The sequence below is a fragment of the Vicugna pacos genome, chromosome 17 (assembly GCF_048564905.1).
Source record: "Vicugna pacos chromosome 17, VicPac4, whole genome shotgun sequence".
In the NCBI taxonomy this organism is placed as follows: domain Eukaryota; kingdom Metazoa; phylum Chordata; class Mammalia; order Artiodactyla; family Camelidae; genus Vicugna; species Vicugna pacos.
Window position 1 is genome coordinate 21,447,376 of NC_133003.1, and position 27,466 is coordinate 21,474,841.

A 27,466-nucleotide genomic window follows, 5' to 3' on the forward strand; every position below is an offset into this window, starting at 1 on the left:
TACGGGGCAGGGGGACTTAGCACCCTGTGCAGCCCTGCATGCTTCTGCTTACGGGTCCACGTTTCCCTGGGCTGTGTCCACTGAGGACTCAGCCCTCTGTGGATGTCCAGGGGATTTCAAGAAGAGTACTCCAGTGCCTCTGCAGAGAAAGACCTGCAGAGAAAACTAGAGCCCTTTTCTTCTTTTGTCCCATCCATGCATCACTCAAAGGAAAATAAGAGATTGTCTTTGGACAAGTATTGAGATAGATGTGTGGACTCTGATGTCCGACTCAAGAGGGAAGAGCCGTTGAGGCAGCTGCTGGTAATAAATCACAGTGTGAAAAAGGAACTGTGGGTGTTCTGTGACCATTTTTGTTTCAGTTTTTGCCATGTTGTCCCCCAATTCATCTTTTATTTTCCTTGGCCTCATTTCTTTCAGGCCCATACCTGTAGAGCCAGGCTAATTTGCATGGTGGGGTAAGAGCTGTAACAGCCACCTGAGATCCACGTAGGTTAGCGTCATAGACACAGGTCCCTTGTCTTCTCTCTGTTGCAGTGTCGATACACCCTGCAGTACACGTACCCGTATGCATACTACATGGAATCTGGACCCAGGAAGAAGCTGGTAAGGCGATGTATCCCTCTACTCTGCCCTTTTTGCCTCAGAGGTGCCCTTCTCTACCAGCCATTGTAGGAGAGTGGGGACCAGACCTGGTTATTGGGAGGGCAAAATCAAAACAAAACTGGCAATTATAAAATCTCATCTCCAAAGTAGATCTCAGGTGCCAGCACTTTGTGTAACAGGAAAGCAGATATACCGAGGCCCATGAACAACTTTATTTAGAGGATGACTGGCTGAAAATGTCTGTGGCCACTTGGGAGGCCAGTGCCCATGCTTTGGGAGGATAGCAGCATGCATATTCCTAAATATAGTGGACTTGTTTTACATCTTTAATTCTTCATCTTAGATGTGGGTTGTTTCCCCTGATTATAATTCACATTTATTGTTTCATTGTTGGCAAATACAGAAAAACATTTACATCATCCATCATCCCACCAGAAAGAAATGGCCACTGTTAGCATTTTCCAGCCTTTTAAAATTAATATTATTTCTATAATCAAGGTTTTATATATATAACATTTTATTGGTACAACAGTTTGGTGTTGGCAGCTGTCATTATTTACCAGGCTGGTAAAATGCCATTTTTTAATAGTACATAAATGTTCCATTATATAGTCGTACCGTCATTTAGGGAATTTATTGTTTCTGTTTTTCACTGTCATAAATAAGACACTGGAAAACCTCTTTGGGAGTTGTTTTTTGGAATGGGTGTATAATTACTAAGTCAAATGTTTTGAATATTTTTAAGACTTGATTTTTCAGAAAGGCTAAAAAAATGAAGTATTCATTGAACACAGTGTCTGTGAATATCCACTTTGACCTGTTTTTGCAGTATCCATTTCCTTATATGTTCAGAGCATTCTATTCAGTGGCTAAAATTCTTCCTCTTTCTTTGGGGGCAGAGGGTGAGTGAGGCCTTGCCATGTGGCTGTGCTCCAGGTAGCCTTTTGATTGGCTTCTGGCTCTGGGTACAGGAACTAGCACTGCTCTCTAAGGACAGTATCAGGGTTGTCTGTAGCTCATTGCGAGCCTGAGGTGCTGCGTCTGCCCCTCCCATCTGCAGGCCCTGCCCCGGCTACAGCCCCCTCTCCTTTTGACCCTCCTGCTCTACCCATACAGTTTGAATACCAGCAGGCTCAGCTGGAGGCTGAGATCGAAAACCTGTCATGGAAAGTGGAGCGTGCGGACAGCTATGACAGAGGGGTAAGTGTCTGCGGTCCTCTTGGACTCTCTGTTGCAGGTGAGGGAGGGCTGGTGTGGTCATGGTTAGCATGGTGGTCAGCATGTGGACTGGCTGCTGCTGCTGAGAAGGGTGGGAAGGGCAGTGCTTTTGACTCCTTGGAGCCCCTGGCCTGGTGGTTGCTCCCTGCTCACGGGACTGGGCCCTGCAAGCACCTGTCTTACTTCCCTGGTGCAGGACTTAGAGAACCAGATGCACATAGCAGAACAGCGGAGGAGAACCCTGCTGAAGGATTTCCATGACACCTAGGTTGGGACATGGACATGCCGGAGTGAGGAAGATGTGGCTGGAAGGTCTCCCGGCTGCCATACTGCATGCTGCAGGCTCTGCCTTTCACGACCCCAGGCGACAGCCAGGGCCCCACTCCTGAGAGACACTGGCCACACACCTCTTAGTCAATTTCTGTTTTTTTCTCATCTTTTCGCTTTTTGTTTCTACCAGGGTAGAGGCCATGCTGAATTGGCCTCTTTTCAGGACCTTCAATTCCCCCTGGATGGTTGTTGGGAGGGAGGGAAAGTTTTTTCTGAATGACTATTAATAGTATTAGATCATTACAACTTATGTAATTGTCAAAGGTTGTACAATTATACAAAAGGGGGCAAACCATAGAATTACACAGAACCCTTTTTAAAAATAAATTGGCATTGGAGTGTTTTACCCTCTAGCTATTTTACTTAGAACGTAACGTATGCTGCCTGCTCACCTTTCCTCAGAATGTCTACTTACTGCAAGAGGTTTCCCAGGGTGGCCTTCACTTTCCAGATTCATATGTGTTTGGTACAGCTAGAGTCCCAAGGGAAGAGTATGGGCGGCAGATGGTGGGAAACTGAGTCGGCCTGTGTAACAGGTGTGGAGCACAGGGAATCACATTGTGCCTCCTGCCTGGTCCTTGTAGACCCTTTAGTGGTCAGGTACGCTGCCTTAACCTTGGCAGTGAGGAGACAGTACAGAACAGAGTCTTGCCGTGGTGTGTCAGTCTGATGGCGCTGCAGGCCTGTGGACTGATGTTTATTCTTGAAAGTGAGGTTTACGTAGGACTGGCTACTGAGGCCAGAGCCCACAGCAGAGCCCGTAGGTGGGCTTGTGGCCCTTCATACCAGGGGACGTGAGTTCAGCAGTCTCCTTTTGTCTCCTAAAGCTAGAGATTCACTTTTAAAGGGAATTGTTCTCCCAAATAAATTTGTTTTACCTTGGTCCCTTCTTTTGTGCCAGTGTTCCAGTTGTATAACTCTGACCAGGTTCACATGTAGCTGTGCCTGACATTGTCCTGCCACACTCTCCTCTGGTGAACGTCAGGGTCAGAGTTCAGCATGGCCCTCCCACGGGCTCTGGTCGGCCTGGCTCAGGGGCCTTATTTGCACAGGTTGTTTTCATGTTACTTGGAGTGTGTGTCTCCATGTTACCTGCTGTGGGGGTTGGATGTGCTCCCCCTGGCCTGGTTCAAGCTGTTGGAGGAGATCATCTCTTGGGTCTGGGAATCTGAGGCCAGGAGGGTCTTTGGTTTGTGGTCCCAGTTCCTGTGCTAGAGAGGCTGGACAGGGGAAGGGGCCAGCTTTTCCACAGTTAGGACAAAGGAACAAGTGGTTTGTGTGGTATCCTGCCTGTCCTGAAGTTGGTGCTGAGGGCCTTTCAGAAATTACACCTGTGATCTCCTGGGGTGCCTGTGGCCTTTTTCAGTGCCTCCACTCTGAGACTGGCAGAACTGTCTGTATTCAGCAGGGCCTCCTTGACCTCCTGGAAGAGTTGCTTGGGAGGTCTGTGATTAAATATTGTGTTGGAAATTCTTTGATATTCAAACATTTTCACCTCAGTCAGTAATTTCCCAGGTACCATGTAAGCTGTAAACTGAATCACTCTTGGGGACAGAGGACAGCTGTCCCCTTGGGGTCATGAAGTACATGGCTGGTTGCAGGCTCCCTTTCTCCCCACTCAGGTTTTGCCTCTTCCTCTTATCCCCTGCAAGGGAGGGATAATGGGGTGGAGTGAAGGGATAAATTAGGAGTGTAGCAGATGAACCCAGAATTGGATGGTGGTGAGCTAACTGAATGAGGAGAGTGCCTGCTGGGGGGACCTAGGGGTGGGGCGTGACTGCTGCATTGGCACATGGAAGATCCTGGCATCTGAAGCCTTTACCTCTCCAATGCGTCCTTTCTCTGTCACCACCCTGGCACAGGCAGGACCTGAGTTGCAGCTCTGTACCTTAAGTCATACCCTGGGCATCCCTGGGCGTTTTTGGACTGCACAGCTGCCACATAGTGCACTTGCATCCAGCCGTGGCCCCAACAATTGGAGCTGCAGCAGGTTCTGTGTCCCGACTGCAGCCTTTGACCTGTGGAGAGCTTCCTTTTGTGCTCCAAGTGGCTGTCCCTCGTTAATATCATTAGGAAGTTGGGAAAAGTCAGGATTTTTCTGCCCTGCAAAGGAAGGCACGGTGTTTTCATGAATTTACCGTGTATCTTTGTCTTCTTCAAAGAAAAAGTTGAGGCAATGTCATCTGCTCAAAGTTGAGTGGTTTATTCAAAATAAACAAAGTTTCTGATTATAAAAGTGTGTGAAGTCTTTCTTCAGAGGATCCAAGTAGCCTTCTGAGCCAGTGTCCCAGGGGGTTCTGCCAGTGAGCACCAAATGGGGGCCTTACTATTGGCCGGCCCCTCCTCCAGAGGGCTGTGAAGGCCCCACTGGCCTGACTCTACTCTACCTTTGTTCCCTTTCTGGGAAGAGGGCACTGTGGAGGGAAGTGGAATATCCTGGCAGTTTTGGCTCTCCTTTCCCTCCCTGGGCACAGGCCAAACTGTGCCCCACCAGAAACAGATCCCAAGATGTGTTAACGTACTGATTCTAATGCCCCACAGCCTTGCTGATGCCCTGAGCTGCATCAGAAGACTACTGAGTCCAAAGGAGATGTGGTAACGAAGGGCCAAAGAGTATGGCGGGGATAGGGGTGAGAAGATGGGTTGTGGCTTCACAGGGGCCCTGGGGTTATGAAGTGACGACTCTAGGCATAAACTAGAAATACTTTGAGTTTAATCCCAAAGGTTGAAGTCAGGAAATGAGGCTTCAGTTCTGATTAAGGGGGTCCACATTTGTGGTGCAGGAGTGGCAGCAACTTCAGTGATAGCTCAGGTCGAACGCTCCAGAGCTGTGGGCAGCATGCACAGGACAGCCCAGGCCAGGGAGGTCCCAGACACTGCCAGTATGAACTTCACAGCTGCTCCTCTTTGGAATTCTAATGTGCCAAACCCAAGGAATACGATGGTGTACAAAAGATACATGGGCTCTACTCTCTAGGAGTCCTTCAGAGCGGAGTAGGGAAAAAAAGAAGCTCTCCACAGGCTTTGGCACTTGGCGGCTAGTATGTCCTCCCACCTCCATATTTGGTGCTAATCTGAGTTTAATTTTCTTCTGAGGCTATGGTCCCAGTTATGGAAAAGTCTTTTTCTCCTTCATATGTGCCAGCTTGAGGCAAGGAGTGTTCCTGTGCACCTGAGCACTTGTTGCATTCCTGCAGGTTACACTTACGGTGCCAGGGCTCCTCCAGAGAGCCCTCTCTGACCACCCCACACTGGGTTCCTCGTCTATGCTACCCCGCACATCACGCAGTTTCTTTCTAAGGCCTGAGAACTGCAGGCCTCCCCAGGAGGTTCAGATCAACCGCAGAGCAGACCTCCAAGGTGTTCTTGGTCTGTTACACTGGCGAGTATCAGTGCTGAAAGCCGTGGTTCCTACACCACCACATGCACAGTCATCGGCCTCCGCGGTGCCCCCAAACCACCACAGTAATGTCATCTTTTAGCATGGCCTCCTTGCTGCCACCCTACTCCTGGGAGCAAGAAAATGTAAACCATACTTTCCCGGCAAGAGGGAATTGCGTCTTAACCCGGGAACCGAGAAACTACCAGTGGGGTTTCCTTAACTGTGCAGCTCTTGTCTGCATCTACATTTGGGGGGTCGGCGTCTGTCCTGGGGAGTGTGCATCTCCGCCTGACAGTAACACAGCTCGGAAAGAGAAACTCTAGCGTGGGCCGGGGTCCAACGCACAGAGATAGGGAGCGCAGCACCGCGCAGCATCCTGAGGCACCGTCTCCTCGTGACCACGGCGTGCGCGGGCTCGGCGGCGGTTGTCCCGGCGACGGCGCGGCGCGGCGCCGGCATCCCCGCGGCTCCTCCCCTGGGCGCACGCGCGACCTGGACGCCATGGCGGCGGCGGCGGCGGCGGCTGCAGGCCCGCGGCCTGAGGCCGCGAGACCGCGGTGGGTGCCGCCCGAACACGACCCAGCGCGGGCAGCAGCAGGGCTGGGCGACTGCGAGGACGTACCGGTCCGGCCGCTGTGCAAGCCCCGCGGCATCTGCTCGCGCGCTTACTTCCTGGTGCTGATGGTGTTCGTGCACCTGTACCTGGGCAACGTGCTGGCCCTGCTGCTCTTCGTACACTACAGCAACGGCGACGAGAGCAGCGACCCCGGGCCTCAGCGCCGCGCCCAGGGCCCTGGGTCCGCGCCAACCTTGGCTCCCCTCACCCGGCTCGAAGGCATCAAGGTGAGCACCCCCCCCACCCCCCGCCCCGGCGCGCTGCAGGCCCCGCACCGCCGAGCCCTTGACTGCCGGCGCTCAGCCCCAGGCTCCCTGCGCTGTTCCCTGCTCCGCCCCCGGCCTGCCGCGCTCACCCCCTCGGTCGCCCGCCGCCGCGCTCCGGGCCGGGGCGCCTTTTCCCTCCTCGGGTGGCACGGCCTGGCGCCCTAGCTGCCCGCTGTGCCGCTTTGCCTTAGGTGGGGCACGAGCGCAAGGTCCAGCTGGTCGACGACAGGGATCACTTCATCCGAACCCTCAGCCTCAAGCCGCTGCTGTTTGGTAAGTACGCTGGGCGCCCCCCACGAAGGGCCAGGGGCTGCTGTGCGGTGGCCGCATTGAGGCTCACTTGACCACGTGACTTCTGTTTTGAAATGGTTGCTCCAAAGTAGCCCTTTCCTTTCTACCCAGAGGTTGCTCCAAGTGAGGTACTCGCCCCCACCTCCATAATAGGGTGACATGGTGACCTTTCCACACTCCCCTCTGTGACCCTACTCTGCAGCTGTCCTTCCATCACAGAGCTGGGCAATGAAAAGATAAGCATTTCATTGAAACTGTCTTTGGACACTCCCTGCCATGGTTAATTCTGTCACATTCTAGAATTGGGGGAGGGTCGGAAAAACTGATAACCAGGTCCTAGCTGATCTCAGGGCCTCTGAAGGGGAATCCCACTCCCAAAGTGGGCCCTGTGGTCTGATAAAAAGCAGGCTGTGTCCAAATGTGGATAAGCTAGTGCCCTAAAACCTGTCCCATGAGGGTAGCCTTTGCTACCACAGTTTGGGATTCTTAGGATGAAGCTTTGTGTTCAGCCATTGTAGTAGACAAAGCCTTTCAGAGTGACCTCATTTGGAACCAGCATCATAGCTGAGCACACATTTTCTGAGCCCTTGTTACGTGCTAGGCTTCATGCGATCTTGTGTAATTTTCACAGCCCCTCTGGGAGGTGGGTTGTAGATCTCACCCTCAAGCTAGTGGGTGACAAAGTGAGGCACAGAGAGCTCCATTTGCTTGGCCAGGCTTACATAGCTGGTTCACTGTGAAGCTAGGATTAGAACAAGGCACCCTTTCTCTGGAGCCTGCACTCTAAGCCAATGTGCTAGCTGTGAAGACTGAAGCCCTTCAAAGACCACCAGTGTCAACAAGACTGTCTTTGACTCCATACCCATGACCCTTCCCAGGATAGGTTTGTCTGGCCCAGTCCTGGTGCCCAGCCTCAGTGGCACACTTACCTGCAGACCTGAGGTGTTCCTGGCTGCTGGGGGATGGAGTGGGTAAGGGGATTTAAGGAGGGGACTGGGAACCAAAGCAGAGCATCTGAGCACATGCTGTTACCCCCAGAGCAGAGGGCTCTGGGTGGGGATTATGCCTAGACCTGTGAGACCGATTTCACATGCATGCTGTCTGAGTGAAGGTAGGTTATGATACAAATCCTGTTGTGAGAGGGGCTCTAAAAGATTATTATGATTATGATTGCTGTATAATGTTGAAGTCTGTGCATAGCACTATTTTAGGTGTTGGGAACACAGTATTGGACAAAACAGGAAAGTAAAAACAAAACACCTGAAGCTAACATTCAGATGAGGAGACAGACAGAAAATAAACAAATAAGTAAACACACATGGTGTGTCAGATGGTGATAAGTGATCACAGACCAGTAAGGCAGAACTTCAACTGGGTTTGGCCAGGGTGGGCCTCCCTGAGAAAGATATTTGAGCACAGACCTGCAGGAGCTGTGGGATCAAGCCAGGTGGCTGTCAGAAACAGGTGGTCCAGGCGAAGGGAACAACTCTCCCCATCACTACTACACAGCTGTGAACAGACACATCTGAGGCGGGTGTGCTTTCTCTCATCAGCCTTTTTGGGACCTGTATATACTTAATTAAGATGGATGTTAGGTTAAGTGAACCATGAGGCCATAACCCCTGACCCTTACCCCCTAACATGCAGCTTGTTGTGTCAAAGTCCGACAAAGCAGAGAATGAGAAACCCAGACCCAGATTCTCCAAGAGTACACTACAGGAAGCAGAAGAGATTGAACAGAAGGTCGGTTGATTCTGGTTAAGCCGTCAGATGGTCTCTGTTTCTGCAGATGAATGACAGGGGGCATGATTAGGAGAACTGGGCAGTTGCAGAAAGACCTTCCTGATTGAGGTTCTTATTTCCTCCAAAACTCTTACATGACTTTTGAGTCTTTTGGTGAAAAATGTCCCAGGTTTTACCTGAAAAGGCCTGGGGCTCGCTGCTTGGTGAAATGAGGTGAGACAAGTGAAGAAGGGACCAATGATTATAAGAATTCCACTTATGAGACAGGCCAGCCACATGGGAGAGGGTGTCCAGAGAGGGGTATTCCTGAATGTGGTGTTGGATGAATCCAAAGGAGGAAGCCTCACCCCAAGAAGGAGCAGTGTCTGTCTGTCTTCTGTGCCTGCCTGTCCATCCATCTACTGTCACCCTAAAGAGGCAGGAAGGGCCCAAGGAGAATGGGTCTGCTGTGGGTTCTGCCACCACTACCCTACTGTGACCCACCATCAGGGACCCAAGATGCCATGGCTCAAGGGGTAGGTGTTCACAGTGTAAGCTGGGGAGGAGGGACTGGGTGTTACCTCAGGGTGTCCCCATCTCCATAGAAAGGCATCTCACCACTTCACAGGGAAATCCCCATGCAGCCTCCAGCCTCTCCCTTTGGGGAACATTTCCTGTTTCCCACTTTGGTTCCTAGAGACATTTGGCAAGTGGGACCTGGCCATAAAAGGCCCTACCCTAAGTTCCGGGCAAATACCTATTTGACTGATAGGCATTTCCCAAGGGTTTGGACCGTCGAATGAGGCTCTGTCTCATTCAGTTCAGAAGGAGGGTCTTCCAATTCTGAGTCACTGTCACCTCCCTGGGGACATTGCTTTCTCTCAGGTGGTTCACTTCTCCCTCCACCTCACTCAGCCCTCACTCGTTCCTTATTTAAACAGCAGATCAGCTCTCCTCACTCCCTTCTTTAAAAGACTCCAAGATTTCCCATTTCATGTCAAAGTCTCATCTGATCCCCAAGGCTCTCTCACCTCTCAAACCTCATCTGCCACTCCACCCCTCACTCCCTTCCTGCTGATTCTCAGACACCAAGCTCACCGCTGCCTCGGCGCCTTTGTGTGTGCGGTTCCCTCCACCAGAAGGCTCAGTTTGGCTTCTCCCACAGAGGTTGCCTTCACCCCCATCACTCTGCTCAGACCTCCCCTCCTCAGAGCCTTCTCTCCACCTCAGACTGGTCTTAGCGGTTCCTTAGCACTCTGCTGCGTCAGCCTGCTTGTTGTTCTTCTCAGCACTTAGCTTCATTGGAAACTATCTTCTGTATTTATTTGTCAGTTGTGCCTCTGCCCCTAAAGGTGAGCTGCATGTGTGGGAGGCCTGATCTGTTCCCACTGTGTGTGCAGCGGCCAGTCTACTGCTGACAGTTACTGGCTACCTGGAGGGGTTTACTGGGTACTGCCAGCCAGCGCAGCACCTGTCTGTCTGCTCAGAGTGGTCTCCATCACCATCCGGGCCAGGTGCCTCCCAACTCGCCTCCTCTTCAAGAGCAGCGGGGGGCACTTCCAGTGGGCCAGCAAGAGTTTTAGTACACATTCTTAACTAGGGTAAATGAGTAATTTTTTTTTTTTAAATAGAGGTGACTGGGGATTGAACCCAGGACTTCATGCATGCTAGGCACACGCTCTACCATGGAGCTGTATCCTCTCCCCATAAATGAGTAATTGACAGCAGTACTACAACAAACGATTTATTTTAAAACTATCAGTGCGTTAGCATAGGATTTCCAAACACATTCTTTCTCTGCTTAAAAAATACAATTAGGCAGGTACATAAGACCACTATGCTCTCTTGACAAGCACTGGAAGCGCAGAAGTAGGGAAAGAATTTTAGTGTGCATATTCATGTTTGTAAGCAGCTTAATGCAGTTTTCTGTATGCACCCACCCCCCTGCTGCTCCACAAGCCTGCTGCTGGGCAGAACTGTGGACCCAGTAAAAGTCAGGAAGATATAATCGAGTCTGCCTGGGGCTTGACAAGTTGCATGGGGCCTGGGTGAGTGTAACCTGAGGCTGCACGCCTGCCCCAAGGCTCAGTGTAGGGTGTCGGAGTTTGTGGGCAGTAGCAGGGCATCAGCCAGGCTGACATCCCAGTTCTGGGAGGGACAGAAAGGTGGTCTTGCCTGCCCAGCACACACAGCTGCCTTTTTCCAGGCAGGGCACTACTGGCTCAGGAAGGGGCCCCTCACTGTGACCATGTAGGTGGGGTTCCATCCTACTTGAGCCAGTCCTGGGTGAGCCTTGGGGCTTCTCTGGACTCTTGATCTGCAGATATCCATGGAGGGCAGCAGAAAGAAGGTTTTATGTGTGTCCAGGGGAGCACATGGTTCACGTGACCACTGCAGAGGCTGTGGCTGTCAAGTCCCAGGCTCTCCCTGCCTGCGTTAGCCGCTATTCTGGGCACTGGTGATGGCGCCACCTGCGCACAGCCAACTGCAGATTTCGGTGGCCCTGGCTCCAAGCATAGGCCGTGGTTACCAGCAGACGGTGACCCAGTACCTCCCCACACAGCACGTAGGTCCCAGCATGCCTTCCACGCAGGAGGTTGTGCACGCACGTGGCATCCAGCTGCAGCCAGCGTCGCAGAGTGGGCGCCAGCTCCCCAGGAGACAGTGGGCCCGCCTTCAGAACCTCTAGCCGTGAGTCCAGGTCGCAGTCTGAGGGTCCGGAGGACGACCCATTGCGCCGGGAGAGCCTAACTTTCACTGCTGAATGGGATCAGAGGGGCAGGGTGATGGGTCTGGCCTCTGGGAGTATCCCCCTCCTTCCCTCCACCTGGTGAACCAGACTCTTGTCTGATGCTCTGCTCTTGGAATCAGGGTCCTAGAGAAGGCCTATCCTCCTGGCTGTTATTTTAGCAATGTCCCACGCTTATTAAAGGAACTTATTTTTTAGTTCTAACCAGGCGTATCATTTGAATATCCCCTCTTTTTGAGCTTCAAGCCAAGAGCTGCAATGAAGGCACTTGTAAGGGGGTGTAAGGGGTGCCGGACACTAGGGGCTCACCAAAGTCGCTAGCGCAGAGCGTGTCCAGAACCTCCTTGGACGAGCGGGTGTCCTGCAACTCACAGTCCCTGCAGCTGGCACGTGGCACTGGGGGGAGGGGTGGAGTGAGGCTCCCTCTGGGCCCCGGGTTGGGGAGGGGAGCCATCAGCAGCGGTCTCTCCCGCTTTCCCTTTGTTCTTTCGCACCTGTGAGACCCATTTACCTGATCCCTGAGAGGAGTGATTCGAAAGGGTGGGGCACAGCCCTTGGGGCCGAGCAAGGGCAAGATCAGCCTAGAAACCGTGCAGAGACTCACGTGGGCGGCCCGGGCGGGAGCCATTGGAGACGGCAGCCACGCAGAGGCCATGGCCCGTGGGGAAGCGTCTGCAGTGCAGGATGGCTGGCCAGGGGTAGCCGTAGCAGGCCATGATGGGTGCACAGCTGGCCTGCACAGCCTCGCACAGGCTGCGGCACGGGTAGATGACCCTGTGGAGGGGGAAGAGGTCAGGGCCAGTGGGACACCTAGGACCAGGGTTCCTAGACTCCAGGCTGGGGCCTCTGGTGCTCCTAGCTCCAGGCTTGGTCAGGAACTCTACTGTTGCTGGGCAACGACACCCTGGTCACATAGCAACAGCCCTGCAGCCTGGCTTCTTGCTTGCCAGCTGTAATCTTCGCCCTCAGCCCTGAATCTCCCTTCTTGTCTTGTATTCCTACCTCCCCTCCCCCAGCCCGGCTCCTTTCCAGTTTCCAGTGCACCTCCCCCTGCAGCTCCGGTGGACTTCTAGTGCCTGGGAGAGGGGTGTGGGAGGGGCCCTGCCCTCTGGGCCCTCACTCCCCATCTTGGAGGGAGAAAGCAGGATCTCCCTCTTGTCCTGAAATGCCTGCAGGTTGCTGCAGTTTCTGGCCAGTCCTGGGGTTGGCAAGGATTGAAAAGGCCCGATCCTCAGGTTCTGAGAAAGCCCATTCTTGCTGCCACAGGCATGGTCACCCTGAGGCTCCAGGTCCTGGCTCTGCAAGGAAGAAACTGAAGGAGCTGTTGTTCCCGGGATAGGTTAGGCTGGGGAAGAGGAATCAGCCTTGCAGTCTCTGGACTCCCTGAGAAAAAAGGCCACCAGATGAGCCGTGGCTCTATGTCTTGCCCAGATCCCTTGGGCAGACAGACTTTCCACTGGAGAGGGGTCCTCAGCCCCCTAGCCTAAAGCAGCCTATCGCCTTGCCCTCCCTTGACATTCTGGAGCCCTTGATGATTTGTGGATCCAGATCAAAGGCGCTCACCATTGGTAGTTCCCTGCCTATGTCTCCTCTGTCCCGTGGGCACCTGCTCCTCTCTTCCAGCATCGCCTTGACAAAAAAAACCCTTCATCTTCCCGTTGGCACTCGGCACTGATAGGTACACGGCAGTGGCTAGTGAAGGCCCCCCGCCCTCACCTGGGAGCCCCTGCCCTACCTGTCGAGGCACACGGGGGCAAAGAGGGAGCACAGGAAGAGGCGGGCATCAGGGTGGCACTCCCTGGCCAGCAGGGGCAACCAGCTGGCTGACTGCTGGATGGCCTCAGCTGCAGTGTCATGGTCCAGCAAGTTGGGTAGCTGCATCTCTGTGTAGCCAATGTCGTGGCACAGGGCCATGGCCTGGGGAATGGGCATGCACCGCGTGGGGCCCCAGGGAGCCCCTTCCCCGCCGTCACCCCATAGCACCACCAGTGCCACCAGCAGCCACGGTCCTCGATCCATCACCTGCTTTCTCTGCCTTGGTCTTAATGGCTTGAGGCTGGGGGCTTTATAGGGCTATACCCACACCCCAGGAACCAGTGTTTGCCCAGCTCCCAGGTGCTTGGACCCACCTGGTGAGGCTCCAGTGTGCTGGCCTGGGCTGTTTGCTTTTGATTAGCACATGGCAGGGGACTTCAGAGACTGGTGGCATCTCCTTTGGGCCTGCGGATTACTGGCACCTAATAAACTGAAGAAACTTGGGCCTGTGTTTTCTTTTCTTTTTCTGGCTTACTTAATTGTTTGTTTATTTTTTAAGCCATCAGGAGCCGAGTCTGTTGATTAGCAGTTTGGTCTAACCCATTGTCCTGCAGCGCTGCTCCCCAGGGGATGGCTCACACCCTCTCTGGGTTTGCCAGGTTGGGGGGATCAAGCAGGCCAGGGGCGAGGAGCCCTTGTCCTGTCCTCAGTGTCATCACTCTGGGTCACCTACCCATGGAAGCTGAGTCTGGTTGTGAGCATGGGGTCTGGAATACAGCAGCCTGCGTGGCCCTGGCCAGCTCCCTGATCTCTCTGCGCTGGAGGCTTCTCATGGGGAGGGTGGGCGAGTTAACGGGGTCTCTTTCTAGGATGAGTATTCAGATTTCAGAGTTGATGACAAGCTTGTGACAGGACACAGAGTCTGTGCTACCTAAGTGTGATCTGCTGTGATTACTGTTAAAAGCTGCTCCAGTCTTGGCTCTGGGTGGCCGTTTTCCTTCCTCTTGGCAATGACTGGAACTTCACGCTGGGAGAATAATCCAGAGAAGTGGCAGACCACAGTGGCGGCACGGCCCTTCCTCCCGTCAGTTCCTTTGTGGGCCTCTTGTCCCCCTGTCTTAGGAAGTCTTCTCTTCCAGGAACAAGGGAATGAAGCAGGACTCAGGCTCTGAGCCTAGACGTGCCTGGGGCCCCTGGGTTGTGGGCTCACCAGGTGTGAGGCACCCGTTCCAGCTCTAGCGAGCTGCTTGTGGAACTGGTGTGGGGGTATCCAGCCACTGGGGCCAAGCCCCAGGCCTGACTGGCCTTTACTCGCACTTAGGGGCATGGAGTAGGTGTTCAGTGTACATCTGTTCCCAAAACAAAGGACACTGGGACATCTCAGAGCATCTGCCAAAAACCTGAGTGATCCCCACTGACCTCCCAGCACTGGGCAGCTCATCCCTGGGCAGATGACCAGTGCCCACTTGTGCAGGAGAATGGAGGGCAAGGGCTGGCCTACAGTGCTGGATGTCTTTGCTTTGTTTTTGTCTGAACAACGCTGAAAAGTAATAATGAAAGCAAAAATCAGCCACCATCCCCCTGCTTTTAAAATATATACCCATTAAAGAGTAGAGGTTAACCCTCTGGCCTTTGGTCTCACCCCAGATTGGGTTAGCCCACACCCAGCTTACCTCTGGCTCACCTCCCAAGACTCCCCTGGAAAATGTGTGCTCTCAGCATCAAAGAGAGAGGCCCCATGCTCCAAACACTGGCCAACCTTTGCAGGACAACTTGACCTTGGGGTCAGAGTCCAGAACAGATGTAAAGGGGTATGTGGAGTCCTCCTGACTTGGTGACCAGCAGGGGACAGGGAGTACCCAGGAACTCTGCAGAGAGATAGGCAGTGGGTGCATCAGTGCCGTGGCTTGGACCTTGGCCTCACCCACCTCCTCTTCTGGCAGAAATCCCTGGCTTCCTGAGTGATGAGGAGTGTCGGCTCATCATCCACCTGGCACAGATGAAGGGGTTACAGCGCAGCCAGATCCTGCCCACCGAAGAGTACGAAGAGGCAATGGGCACAATGCAAATCAGCCAGCTGGACCTCTTCCAGCTGCTGGACCAGAACCGCGATGGTCGCCTGCAGCTCCGTGAGGTTGGGATCCTGGGACCTGGATTAGGCACCAGGGTGGGGGTACCCAGAATTATCTTTTTGGTGGCCAGTTCTCTTGTGCTGATCAGTTCTGGCCTCAAGAGTCAGATGCCACCTCAGATCAGCTTGGACAGGCCCAGGCCCAGGGTCCTCCCTCCTTCCCTGGAGAGCCCCTTGCTGCCCTGGGAACCCCAGAGGATGGCAGAATTCACCTGGGGGTTTTGGCATTTATTGCCACAGTTCCTGGGTGGTGTGCTGTCTGTGGTTTGATTTCCTTGCTGCCATTGCTGGGGGCCCCACAGAACTCATGGTGGGTGGGGTGGTAGCTCAGAGGGGGCCAGAAGTCTGCCGCTCCCTGCAAACCCCACACCCAGGCTTTTGAGAGTGGTCTTGGTGGGGTGTAGGGTCCCTTGCCTATACAGAGGCCCTCACTGAGCCTGGTCCTCCTAATGGCCCCAGTGGTCATTTGCTGGCCAGGCCTCCCCATGGTGCCTGTTCCCTCTTCACACCCAGGCCTTGGCCTCCCCGACCTCACCTGGAGTGTCTGAGTGGAACATAGGTCTGTCCTTCACTCTGCTTCCAACCAGCCAACAGTGCTCCCCATCTAGGCCTGTGTGGGCTGGGAATGCTTATGGCTCTCAGTTTTCTTGACTATCTTCCTGGCCTCCTACCCATGTGCCTCTGGACCTCTCTGCCTACCCTCACTCCAGCTCAGGGAACTCGGTCTCTGTCCTGTGTCCTCACCTAGGCCCTGTCTCCTGAGCTCTTAGCCCTATAGCAAGAACTGGGGGGCTGTCTTTACTCTGGTGACTCTCCATCATTGGGGCCACACCACTGAGGCACCATTTGTGCTTTAGGTCCTGGCCCAGACTCGCCTGGGAAATGGACGGTGGATGACTCCAGAGAACATTCAGGAGATGTACTCTGCGATCAAGGCTGACCCTGATGGTGACGGTGAGCTCATACCTCGCCACAGTTCTGCCCCTGTGAGCCCTCACAGCCAGATAGCCTGTATGCACAGCTTCTAGAGTAGCCAGAGATGAAGAGGTGAGGATCCAGCCTTGGCCTTACCCCTGGGAAGTAGGCAGGAGCCCGGCCCTCCCATTCCCCTTGGTGACAGTCTCCAAGGCAGTTCTTGGAGACTTTTTCGACCTTGTCAGGCAGCATCTGGGTGCAGGAGGTAGGGTTGCTGGCTGGTGGAGGACAGAGTAGTAGAGCAGGAGCAGAGGGACAGTGAGATCCGCTTGAGTTTGGCTGTTCATTCTGCTCCAGCTTCACCTCTCCAGCCAGGCACACAGTCCGCCCCAGCAGACTGCCTCCCTGCTTGAACCAAGGTCCCCCTTGCCTTCCTCTTGCCCACCTGGAGTCATGCTAACTGCTGGGGGTGGGCGTGGGCAGAGGTGCTGTCGTGTAAGCACCCCACCCATTTGGTAATAACCCCTAGGAGGTTTCTGAGGTGTAGTCATCACCCTCATGCCCAACTTCTGAACCGACTGAGGAAGATACATCTGCCACACAGGACTTGGAAGAACAGCCTTGTGGCTGGTGAACCCAGAGTGGAGAATCTGGCCAGGGCCTGTGGCTAGAGGGGTGTCATGCTGCTACTGCCCCTACGTACAGAGCTAGTGACAGACTCACAGCCCTTGAGGGCCCCCACCATCAGAGAAATCTGGGCCAAAGCATGGAAGTGTCTCAGTTGGGGGTCAGCCACGATAACATGGAGCAAGAACAGGGGAGAATGTTCTCATTTGGGAGCATGGCCTGGCTTTTTCTGCTGAGGTGGGCTGGTTACCTAGTAGGCAGGACCCGCCAGGTGTATTCCGCTCAGGATGGGACCTGAGGTCATGAGGGGACTTCTGTAGTGTGGAAGGCCCTGGACAAAAGCCAGCACTGAATGCTCTCTTTCTTCACCCTCTACAGGACCGCAGGGTAGCCACCACGCTCTACAGAGCCAGGCTGGAGGGCCGGGGCAGTCCTTGGCCTAGGGTCCTGGCCATATGGCTTAAGCTTCCTTTGGAGACCCTACTCTGGCCAATCTAATAGGGGTTGGGTTTCATCCTTTGGGGCCAAATCAGGGCTTAAACTGAGAAAATGAACTTCTCTGGGTCTTCCTGTAGGGCCTGATGTGACAGAAGCCAACTTCATCTGACCTGAGTCCAGGTTGGGGGACAGGTGCATATGGCCCCCCAGTGCCTGAGGCCAGGGGTAGGTAGGAAGGTGCAGCCTCCCCACCGTGGCCTCCCGCCATGAGCTTGGTGGGCGTTGATGGTGGGTGCCCTGTGCAGGAGTGCTGAGCCTGCAGGAGTTCTCCGACATGGACCTTCGAGACTTTCACAAGTACATGAAGAGCCATAAGGCAGAGTCCAGCGAGCTGGTGCGGAACAGCCACCACACGTGGCTCTACCAGGGTGAAGGTGCCCACCACGTCATGCGCGCCATCCGCCAGAGGTGAGCATCTGAGGCTGCCCTCCCTTTTGCAGTGGGAGAAGTCCCTGGCTGCGTCCCAGGGAACAGAATTGATTAGCCAACTCAGGATTAATTTCTACTTGTTAGATCAGGATTGGGACCCATTAGGAACTAGGCAGTTAACAAAGGGAAATTAGCCCTAATTGTGGGCAAACAATATTCATTTGGGATTAGGAATAGGTGGAATGTTTGTTTTCTGCTAATTAGAGAAATGACCTCTTACCTCTTTCCACAGGACCCCCTGCCCCTGAGCAGTCGGGCTTTAGATAAACAACCTTCTTCCCGGACGGCGTTTCTCACCCCCTCCCCCAACTGAGTGGAAATCTCATCTTTCCCACCCAGTGGATGTCTCTGGCATCCAGGGAGAAGGGCCCATCATGAGTAACCCCTTCCTGCTCCCGGAGGGCCAGTCTGGGGTGGCTTAAGGGGCTTCCAGGAGAAATAGGCAGGGGCAGTGCTTGTGGCAGGCCCAGGGTCTACCTTGGCAGCTCCTTCAGGGTGCCACCCGGCACAGGGCTTGCCCAGCTGAATGCTGCCTGCTGCCCACCAGGGTGCTGCGTCTCACCCAACTCTCACCTGAGATCGTGGAGCTCAGCGAGCCACTGCAGGTCGTGCGGTATGGTGAGGGAGGCCACTACCATGCCCACGTGGACAGCGGGCCTGTGTACCCAGAGACCATCTGCTCCCATACCAAGCTGGTGGCCAATGAGTCTGTACCCTTCGAGACCTCTTGCCGGCAAGTACCTCCCACCTGGGAGCTGCCTTCAACTCCCAGACCAGGCACCCCCATGGCACAAGTGCAGCCCTGCCCTGAGGCTATGCCCTTTTATCTGGCGCCTGGAGAGCTCTGGGCCATCCTGGTCGAGGATACCCTTCCCCCCAGGGTGTTTACCAAGTGGCCCCAAAAGGGTGGCCATCTTATCTCAGTGGCCAGACTGAGAGACCCACAGACACTGAAACTAACCCCCATAGCTCTCAGGCAAGGGGCGAGGTTAGACCCCACCAGTTCTTCCTGCCCCCTCCCCTGGTTCTGATCCTGTCTCCACCTGCTCTACGCCTTTGAAGCTGTGTGCCCCTCCCCTGCCAAGGCATGGTGGCAGGTCTCTCTTCATGTGGCTGCTCTGGCTCAGTCCCTTCTAGTCGCCGCCAGCCCCCTGCATGATCTTGCTGCTTCTGCTAGCCTACCTTACCCAGCTGGCCCTTGGTTCAGGCCATGTAGTTTAGCTAGGTGAACCTGTGGTCTTGGCTGCCAAAAGACATTGTGATACACAGAAAGACTGGGTTTGTGGGGAGAAGAATGGACTGGGGGCATCTTGGCACTGACCTGCTCTGTTGTCACTGATCCCAGCCTGCCCCTCTGGCCCTTGGGAACCTGGGCAGCTTATCCTGCCCACAGGTAAGCCCCTGGGAGTGTCCACAGCTGGGGACCTGCTCAACAGCCCCCCTGCCTTACAGCTACATGACAGTGCTGTTTTATTTGAACAACGTCACCGGTGGGGGCGAGACTGTCTTCCCTGTAGCAGACAACAGGACCTATGATGAAATGGTAAGGGACAACTGGGCAGTTACTCTGGTGGGATGGCAGGGCCTTGGGCAAATGTAATTCATACCAGTATCCTCAAGACCTGGGATCTGAGTGGTCCCCTGGGCACATCTGACTGGTTTCCCTCTGGCCACATTTGTTTGGCTGCTTGGCCTCAGCTCCTGGCCATAAAATAGGAGTAGCTTGAAAACTATACCACCCTGCTGCCCACAGAGTCTGATTCAGGATGACGTTGACCTCCGTGACACTCGGAGGCACTGTGACAAGGGGAACCTGCGTGTCAAGCCCCGCCAGGGCACAGCAGTCTTCTGGTACAACTACCTGCCTGATGGGCAAGGTGAGGACCTGTGGCCAGCCCAGGGCTGCCTTGAGGGAAGCTTCCCTTTACCCAGCATTGCCTGACACTCTGGTGAGCTGTTTCCGGCTGCCCTTCAAATGGTTTTCTGCTCCTAGTGCCGCCCAGAGACCATCCTCAGTGACTTCAGCAGCCTGCACCTGTGCAGCGTCCTGGGTTATCTGGAACCCTGTGATTTCCTGATGCTCCAGCCTTCCAGCTCACTGGGGCTAGGGACACATGTCCCTTAGTAACCCATACTAAGAAGGGCTGTGGACAGGCCTGGCAGCAAGAAAGCTGGTTTCAGAGGGCCAATGGTGTTGATAAGCCATTCATTACAAAGAGATGCTGAGCCCCCAAGGAGGCCCTAGAGCCAAATTTTTGCCACTGAAGGTGTGCACAGCTAGGCCCACCTCTGCCATGCACTTGGGCTATGTGAGGTCAAGTTCAGATCAGCCCACAAGTTCGGGTCTGCCCAGCCTAGTCTCTCTGGCCCCGCCCCTTTTTCACACCATCTTCCTCTCCTAGGTTGGGTGGGCGACGTGGACGACTACTCACTGCACGGGGGCTGCCTGGTCACGCGCGGCACTAAGTGGATAGCTAACAATTGGATCAACGTGGACCCCAGCCGGGCACGGCAGGCACTATTCCAGCAGGAGATGGCGCGCCTGGCCCGCGAAGGTGGCTCCGATTCGCAGCCGGAGTGGGCCCTGGACCGGGCCTACGGCGATGCGCGCGTGGAGCTCTGAGGGGAGTGTCGACCCGGGTCCCCAGCCGCAGGTCGCCGGCCGCCCGAGGTCGGGGGCCATGCCGTCCCCTTGTCCAGCTGCAGGCCAAAGGCCTGGCCGGTATCTTGGTCCACCCCCGCCTCCAGCCGCGATCGGGTCACAGTTCCTATAGCCATGTTATTTATTGTGTACAGACCCGTGCTGCCCCGACAAATAAAACCACGGCTTGGAGCCGCAGACTCAATAAGCTCCAGGTGGGTGGGAGGGAGGAAGACTGGGCGGGTCGGAGCAGGCGGCGGCCGGGGGCGTGCAGCGGACGTCACGTGAAGTGGGGGCGAGGGCGGCCCAGCCAATCCCAGCCGGACGCTGTGCGGCGGAGGGCGGTCGTCATTGGACCTCGGGGCCGGGCGCCCCTTGCCTCTGCTACCTGTTGCTACGGGCGCTGTAGAGCGGCTGCGCGGCGCGCGGGAAGGCTTGTCTCGCGAGAGCTCGCCTCCTTTCTTGACGGTGGCAGCTGCAGCGGCTCGGGGACCGACATGGACGCTTACGCGGACTACATTTGGCCGCGGGCAACCTCGGAGCTTATACTCCTCCCGGTCACGGGTCTGGAATGCGTTGGGGAGCGGCTGTTGGCGGGTGAGCGTTGGCTTGAGGCGCGCGCCCTAGCGGAGGAGAAACCGAAGGCTTGCTTGGGGAAGGGGCTTGAGAACAAAGGGATGCTCGGAAGAGGACGGGCGGCGGGCGGGAGCCTGAGAGATGGCGGGACTGAGGCCCGGCCAGAGGAGCCCAGGAAACAAAGGGCTACAGAGGCCCTTCATACACTGCGGCTGACGCGGTGGGTGGGGCGGCGGAAAGGTGCGGGGAAATGCAGTCGGCGGGGCAAGGGGAGGGAGAGACGCCAGTGGCCGCTTCGATGATCTGGGCAGGGGCTTGGTCTCCCGCAAGAGAACGTGACGGGAGGTCGGTGATGAGCACCGCCCTCCCCCAGGTGGGCGGGTCCAGGGCCGGGAGCATGGCCTGTTGTGGGAGGGGACGGTGGTTGAGGCTCTTAACTGGAAGGCGGGGATGAAGAGCCTCTGACCAGCATGGGGTCGCGGGAAATGTGGGGTGAGACCACTGCTCGGGAAGGCGGAGGCTCAGGCCCCTCCCGAGATGTTTGGTGTCCAGGAATCCGATGTCTGTGCCCCTCCGAGGAGGGTCGGCTCCGGAAGCAACGGTCAGGGATCTGAGGTGGCAGAGCCCTGGAGAGCAGTTGAGTCCTGACTAGAAGCCACTAGGGACCGATGATGGTGCTGCTTAGTTTAAGGGTCCCGAGGCAGGGCATTGGCTGTCAAGTCTTCAGTGGGCTGCTCTCAATCCTAAGAGGGACAGATCTGTAGGGGTGGGGGATGGGGCGAGAGACGGCCTAGTTTTGATCTGCCGTGGGAGCTCTGGGAGCCCAGGGTTCTTACTGTGAGCTGCACCCCTAAGACTCCTGGAGGAAGGGGATAGCTAGGGAGAAACCCAAAGAACCGCAAGGGTGAACTAGAAGCTAGAAGAGAAGGGGTGAGTTCCTGGCAGAGAGTAAGCATGCCAAAGGTCTTGAGACTGAATTTGTCACTTTGTGGGAAACGGAATTCTTGTGCGGCTTCAGCAGGGGTGGGGATCTAGGAGAAGAGGCTGGAAAAATGAAGAGGCCTGACCATTTTAGGCCTAGATCTGCCTTTATCCCTAATGGCGGTGGGGAGGCCCCACTGAAAGGTTTTAAGCGGGGGAGTGGCTTGGGAAACAGGTTAGAAAGCTCTAAAGGAAATTCGCCTATTCCTGTGACTTCCAAAGTGACTTTTATATTGATAGTTCTCAAATCCCACCCATGTAATCTGTACCTGTAATCTGAATTCCGAGCCCTGTTCTCTTGTGTGCGCCAGGCTTAAGTGCATAGGTGCCTACAAATTGAATTACCCCTGTGGGGGTGTTCCAGCTCATTAGGGGAACACCAGCCACTCAGGTGTCCCAAGCCTAAGAATTGACCTCACTCCCCCAAGCCAGTCTGGTTGATCTGTACTTAATACATGTGGCATCTGTCTATTTTTCTATGTTTATTGCCATCATTTGAGGCCATGGCACTGTCTCTGACCTCAGTAGCATTCTCTCTAGCCCATCCTTGAGCCCTTTGTTTCCTGTTCTACCCAAAGCTCTTGCGCACCTCAGGGCCATTACCCTCGCTATTTCCTCTACCAAGAAAGGCTCACCCCCTCTCCCTCCTGTCTGCTTTCCCTCTGGCTAACTACTGCTGATCCTTGATTCCTCAGCCTAAATGTCCTCAAGTTGGCCTCCCCTGACAGTCACCCAGTCTGGTTAGATTAGACCAGGGTTTTTCAGTCTCAGCACTCTTGATATATTGGATCAGATTATTTTGTGTGGGACTGTCTGTACATTGTAAGATGTTTAGCAGCATCCCAGCCTCCATTCCTAGATGCCAACAGCGCACCTCCCAGTTGTGACAACTAAAACTGTCTTCAGACATTGCCAGATGTCTTTTGGGGGAAAAATTGTTGCAAACTACTGGAGTAGACTTTCCCATTTTATATTCTTAAAGCAACCTGTATAATTCTTTCCTGGAACTTAACCAAAATTATGTTTACTCGTGTGATATTGTTTAATGTCTGCCCAATCCAGGAGCAAGGTCTTATTCACTACTCCAGCATATAGTTCATTGTCTGGTTTATAATCAATGCTCAATAAATGTTTATTGAATGTCAAAAGATTGAGATTGCCAGCTGGGAATAGCATGCGGGATTGCTGCTGTCATCTCAGGTTGAGGTGATGTCCTGAACCAAAGTCACTGTAGTGGGATTTGCACTCTTTAGAAAATGAAATGTGCAGAACTTGGAGACAGGATATGAGAAGTTAGAGGAATGGGCTTCCCGGTTTTGAGCTGGGGAGTGGGCAGAGGGTGGTAATGGTCACTGATCGGATGAGGAGCAGAGAGAACTGGAAGCTAGTAGAGTGGGAGGTGCCTGCAGGGCAGCCAAGTGGCAGCAGAGGGTCACAGGAGTGTGGGCTGCCTCTCCCTATTGATATGGAACATGCTCACATCTTCAGAGATACAGAGAAGCTCCTGGAAATCAGGAAGGGTTCTGCTGTGGCCCCAAGGTAGAAAGGCTGCCTTACTGGGACCACCTCTCCCCTGGGGGAGGGGGAGGAAGGCATGTAGAGGTAAAGGAGACCAAGGATTTGGGGACTAAAGCTGAGAGGGTTCCTGTCTGAAGCATGAGAAGTTAGGTGGGCTGAGGAGACTGAATGCGACTGACCAGGGGATCAGAAAGTCAGCACTGAAAGTACAGCTGAAGCGGAGACCAAGGATTTTCTAAGGTTCAGGCCTGCAGGATTGAGTGACGTAAGGCATTCACAGGCTACATACTAAGAATTTTCCCTGCTCCCTGTCTCTTCTTCATGGCTCATCAGTTGGGTGAGGGGTTCTGATGTGGCTCTTTGCCTCTGTCTAGGTGAGGGGCCAGATGTCCTGGTGTACACGTTGGATTTTGGTGGACATCTGCGGATGATGAAACGAGTGCAGAACCTGCTTGGCCACTATCTTATCCATGGGTTTCGGGTGCGACCAGAACCCAGCGGAGACCTTGACTCGGAAGCCATGGTGGCAGTATTTGGAAGCAAGGGACTCCGAATTGTAAAAATTAGCTGGGGGCAGGGCCGCTTCCGAGAGCTCTGGCGCTCTGGCCTGTGGAACATGTCTGACTGGATCTGGGATGCACGTTGGCTTGAGGGGAACATAGCCTTGGCACTGGGCCACAACTCAGTGGTGCTATACGACCCTGTGGTAGGGTGCATCCTGCAGGACGTGCCCTGCACGGACAGGTGCACCCTCTCCTCAGCCTGTCTGATTGGAGACACCTGGAAGGAGCTGACCATAGTGGCGGGTGCCGTTTCCAACCAGCTCCTGGTCTGGTACCCAGCAGCCGCTTTAATAGATAATAAGCCTGTAGCCCCCGACCGCCGGGTCAGTGGGCACGTGGGAGTCATCTTCAGCATGTCATACCTGGAAAGCAAGGGCTTGCTGGCCACGGCCTCAGAAGACCGAAGTGTTCGCCTCTGGAAGGTGGGTGACCTGCGAGTGCCTGGGGGTCGGGTGCAGAATATTGGGCACTGCTTTGGGCACAGCGCCCGTGTATGGCAGGTCAAGCTCCTAGAGAATTACCTTATCAGTGCAGGAGAAGACTGCGTCTGCTTGGTGTGGAGCCATGAAGGCGAAATCCTCCAGGCCTTTCGGGGCCACCAGGGCCGTGGGATCCGGTCCATAGCTGCCCATGAAAGGCAGGCCTGGGTGATCACTGGAGGGGACGACTCAGGCATCCGTCTGTGGCACCTGGTGGGGCGTGGGCACCCGGGTTCAGGGGTCTCGGCTCTCTGCTTTAAGTCCAGTAGCAGGCCAGGTGCCCTTAAGGCTGTGACGCTGGCTGGCTCATGGCGAGTACTGGCAGTGACAGATGCGGGGGCCCTGTACCTGTATGACCTCGAGGTCAAGTGCTGGGAGCAGCTGCTGGAGGACAAGCGCTTCCAGTCCTACTGCCTCCTGGAGGCAGCCCCTGGTCCTGAGGGCTTCGGACTGTGTGCCATGGCCAATGGGGAGGGTTGTGTCAAGGTTGTCCCCATCAACACTCCAACTGCAGCTGTGGACCTGACCCTGTTCCACGGGAAGGTGCACAGCCTGAGCTGGGCCCTGCGTGGCTACGAGGAGCTCCTTTTGCTGGCATCAGGCCCTGGTGGCGTGGTGGCTTGCCTAGAGATCTCTGCTGCACCCACCGGCAAGGCTATATTTGTCAAGGAACGTTGCAGGTACCTGCTACCTCCAAGTAAGCAGAGATGGCACACGTGCAGTGCCTTCTTGCCCCCGGGCGACTTCCTGGTGTGTGGGGACCGCAGGGGCTCCGTGTTGCTGTTCCCCTCCAGACCAGATCTGCTCAAGGATCTTGGGGTTGGAGGCAAGGCTGGGGCTGGTACTGGAGCACTTGGAGCAGGTAGTGGCAGTGATGGGTGTGAGAGCACCTTGGCTGAATGGGGCCCTGTGTCCACCCTCCCTTCTCTGCATGGGAAGCAGGGTGTGACTTCGGTGACCTGCTATGGTGGCTACGTGTACACCACAGGGCGGGATGGTGCCTACTACCAGCTCTTTGTGCGAGGTGGCCAACTCCAGCCAGTCCTACGGCAGAAGTCCTGTCGAGGCATGAACTGGGTGGCTGGGGTCCGTATGGTGGCTGATGGAAGCATGGTCATCTTGGGTTTCCATGCCAATGAGTTTGTGGTGTGGAGCCCCCGCTCACATGAGAAACTGCACATCATCAACTGTGGTGGAGGGCATCGCTCCTGGGCCTTCTCTGATACCGAGGCAGCTATGGCCTTTGCCTACCTCAAGGATGGAGATGTCATGCTGTACCGGGCTCTGGGTGGGTGCACCCGGCCACATGTGATTCTACGAGAGAGCCTGCATGGCCGTGAGATCACTTGCGTAAAGCGTGTGGGCACCATCACCCTGGGGCCTGAATTTGGGGTGCCCAGCTTCATGCAGCCTGACCACCTGGAGCCCAGCTGTGAGGGGCCTGGCCTGATCGACATCGTGATCACGAGCAGCGAGGACACTACTGTCTGTGTCTTGGCACTCCCCACAGTCACTGGCTCAGCCCATGCGCTTACAGCTGTCTGCAACCATATCTCCTCCGTGCGTGCAGTGGCTGTGTGGGGCACTAGCACCCCAGGTGGCCCTCAGGATCCTCGGCCAGGCCTGACTGCCCATGTGGTGTCTGCGGGGGGCCGGGCTGAGATGCACTGCTTCAGCATCATGGTCACCCCAGACCCCAGCACCCCAAGCCGCCTTGCTTGCCATGTCATGCACCTGTCATCCCACCGGCTGGATGAGTACTGGGACCGGCAGCGCAATCGGCACCGGATGATCAAAGTGGACCCAGAGACCAGGTGAGGAACCCTGCCAGAGAGGAGCATGGGGTGGGAGCATGCAGGGCAAGCCCTGTGTAGCTGTGCCCAGGTGTCACCTGATGGCTATGTATTGTTCCTGCAGGTACATGTCCCTCGCCGTATGTGAGCTTGATCAGCCTGGCCTTGGTCCCCTTGTGGCTGCAGCCTGTAGTGATGGGGCAGTGAGGTGAGAATATAGGACCAAGGGGGCTGGGAGACAAAGGAGACCAAAGGATGTCCAGAATGGGCTGTGAGCTGGGCCCCCCCCCCCCGCCCCCCCAGGCTCTTTCTCTTGCAGGACTCTGGGCGGCAGCTGCAGCTCCTGGCTGAAACCTTCCACCACAAGCGGTGTGTCCTCAAGGTCCACTCCTTCTCACATGAGGCACCCAATCAGCGGCGGTGAGAATGGCTGCATGGTAGTCCTTCATGGGTTGGGTGGGGGCTCCTTTTGCTTTCCACCCACCCTCCTCACTGACCCAGCTGCCCTTCCCTGGCTGCCAGGAGGCTGTTTCTGTGCAGTGCAGCCACGGACGGCAGCTTGGCCTTCTGGGATCTCACCACTGTGCTGGACCATGGCTCCACTGCCCTGGAGTCTCCAACGGACCCTGGGCTTCCCTACCGTGAGTAGCTAGAATAAAGCTGTGGTTGTCCCCCCATGTCCCCGCTGCACTCACCCATGTGGCAGACTGGGCCCTGACTGCCATCTTCTTCCTCCAGGGCTGGGCACCCCCTGCCTGACCCTCCAGGCACACAGCTGTGGTGTCAACAGCCTGCACACCTTGCCCACTCGTGAGGGTCATCTCGTGGCCAGTGGCAGTGAGGATGGCTCCCTCCATGTCTTTGTGCTCGCTGTGGAGATGCCAGAGCTGGAAGAGGCTGTGGGAGGTGCTGAGTTGGTGCCCCAGCTGCAAGTGCTAGAGGAATATTCTGTTCCCTGTGCACATGCTGCCCACGTCACTGGCCTCAAGATTTTAAGCCCAAGCCTCATGGTCTCAGCCTCCATCGATCAACGGCTGACCTTCTGGCGCCTGGGGCATGGTGAGCCCACCTTCATGAACAGTACAGTGTATCACGTACCAGATGTGGCCGACATGGACTGCTGGCCCGTGAGTCCTGAGTTTGGCCACCGCTGTGCTCTTGGGGGCCAGGGTCTTGAGGTTTACAACTGGTATGACTGAGGTGTCCCGCGGTGGCCGGTGTGCTGGGCATGGGGCCTGCTCACAGACAGGATGGTGCAGGAGTGACTGTCTGTGCCCATGCCCAGTGTGCACTGAGGGGAGGAGGAGGCAGCCGCGGGTTCCTGACTTCAGAGCAGGACCTGGAGGTGAGTAGACTGCTGCTTGTGCAGACCAACGCTCC

At 55.3% G+C, this 27,466-nt stretch overlaps 4 protein-coding genes across 9 annotated transcripts in view; 3 read left to right on the forward strand and 1 right to left on the reverse strand.

The window, feature by feature from the left end:
* Positions 1-2,500, forward strand: part of ARIH2 (ariadne RBR E3 ubiquitin protein ligase 2) — a 43,485-nt gene extending 40,985 nt beyond the window's left edge. For 3 of the 4 annotated variants that reach the window (XM_015235033.3, XM_006196279.4, XM_072941232.1), the window contains 3 exons: positions 538-606; positions 1,723-1,806; positions 2,021-2,500. In XM_015235033.3, the coding sequence (XP_015090519.1) occupies positions 538-606; positions 1,723-1,806; positions 2,021-2,092 (225 nt within the window). In that variant the 3' untranslated portion in view covers positions 2,093-2,500. Of the gene's footprint in view, positions 1-537; positions 607-1,666; positions 1,807-2,020 lie in introns of all 4 variants that reach the window. The other variant, XM_031686578.2, reaches the window with a different exon arrangement.
* Positions 2,501-6,014: 3,514 nt separating this feature from the next.
* On the forward strand, positions 6,015-20,368 carry P4HTM (prolyl 4-hydroxylase, transmembrane). Of its 2 annotated transcripts, none has more exons than XM_072941238.1 (9): positions 6,015-6,379; positions 6,610-6,691; positions 14,879-15,069; positions 15,924-16,020; positions 17,352-17,514; positions 18,083-18,392; positions 18,929-19,078; positions 19,289-19,412; positions 19,938-20,368. In XM_072941238.1, the coding sequence occupies exons 1-9, from the start codon at positions 6,038-6,040 to the stop codon at positions 20,156-20,158; spliced, it is 1,680 nt and encodes a 559-aa protein (XP_072797339.1). In that variant the 5' UTR covers positions 6,015-6,037; the 3' UTR covers positions 20,159-20,368. The 2 variants fall into 2 exon arrangements, with proteins under 2 accessions (XP_072797339.1, XP_072797338.1); XM_072941237.1 differs by having other exon boundaries at positions 18,083-18,268; positions 18,988-19,078.
* Positions 10,163-13,139, reverse strand: LOC107033079 (secreted frizzled-related protein 5-like). Its single transcript, XM_072941244.1, has 2 exons — positions 11,490-13,139; positions 10,163-11,191 (listed from the first exon to the last, which is right to left on the reverse strand). The coding sequence occupies exons 1-2, from the start codon at positions 11,833-11,835 to the stop codon at positions 10,875-10,877; spliced, it is 663 nt and encodes a 220-aa protein (XP_072797345.1). The 5' UTR covers positions 11,836-13,139; the 3' UTR covers positions 10,163-10,874.
* A 198-nt stretch (positions 20,369-20,566) lies between the features above and the next one.
* Positions 20,567-27,431, forward strand: WDR6 (WD repeat domain 6). Of its 2 annotated transcripts, none has more exons than XM_006196282.4 (6): positions 20,567-20,773; positions 23,626-26,107; positions 26,211-26,294; positions 26,390-26,506; positions 26,609-26,727; positions 26,825-27,431. In XM_006196282.4, the coding sequence occupies exons 1-6, from the start codon at positions 20,674-20,676 to the stop codon at positions 27,283-27,285; spliced, it is 3,363 nt and encodes a 1,120-aa protein (XP_006196344.1). In that variant the 5' UTR covers positions 20,567-20,673; the 3' UTR covers positions 27,286-27,431. The 2 variants fall into 2 exon arrangements, with proteins under 2 accessions (XP_006196344.1, XP_072797334.1); XM_072941233.1 differs by lacking the exon at positions 20,567-20,773 and adding an exon at positions 20,804-20,972.
* Positions 27,432-27,466: the final 35 nt, after the last annotated feature.

Coding starts and splice junctions, on each gene's coding strand:
- LOC107033079 (XM_072941244.1), bottom strand. CDS start 11,835: ATGGCCTCTGCGTGGCTGCCGTCTCCAATGGCTCCCGCCCGGGCCGCC. Junction 11,192..11,489: donor GCTCTGCGCTAGCGACTTTG/GTGAGCCCCTAG, acceptor GATCCCATTCAG/CAGTGAAAGTTAGGCTCTCC.
- P4HTM (XM_072941238.1), top strand. CDS start 6,038: ATGGCGGCGGCGGCGGCGGCGGCTGCAGGCCCGCGGCCTGAGGCCGCG. Junction 16,021..17,351: donor GGCTGACCCTGATGGTGACG/GTGAGCTCATAC, acceptor TGCCCTGTGCAG/GAGTGCTGAGCCTGCAGGAG. Junction 17,515..18,082: donor ATGCGCGCCATCCGCCAGAG/GTGAGCATCTGA, acceptor GCTGCCCACCAG/GGTGCTGCGTCTCACCCAAC.
- WDR6 (XM_006196282.4), top strand. CDS start 20,674: ATGGACGCTTACGCGGACTACATTTGGCCGCGGGCAACCTCGGAGCTT. Junction 26,108..26,210: donor AAAGTGGACCCAGAGACCAG/GTGAGGAACCCT, acceptor TTGTTCCTGCAG/GTACATGTCCCTCGCCGTAT. Junction 26,728..26,824: donor GGACCCTGGGCTTCCCTACC/GTGAGTAGCTAG, acceptor TTCTTCCTCCAG/GGCTGGGCACCCCCTGCCTG.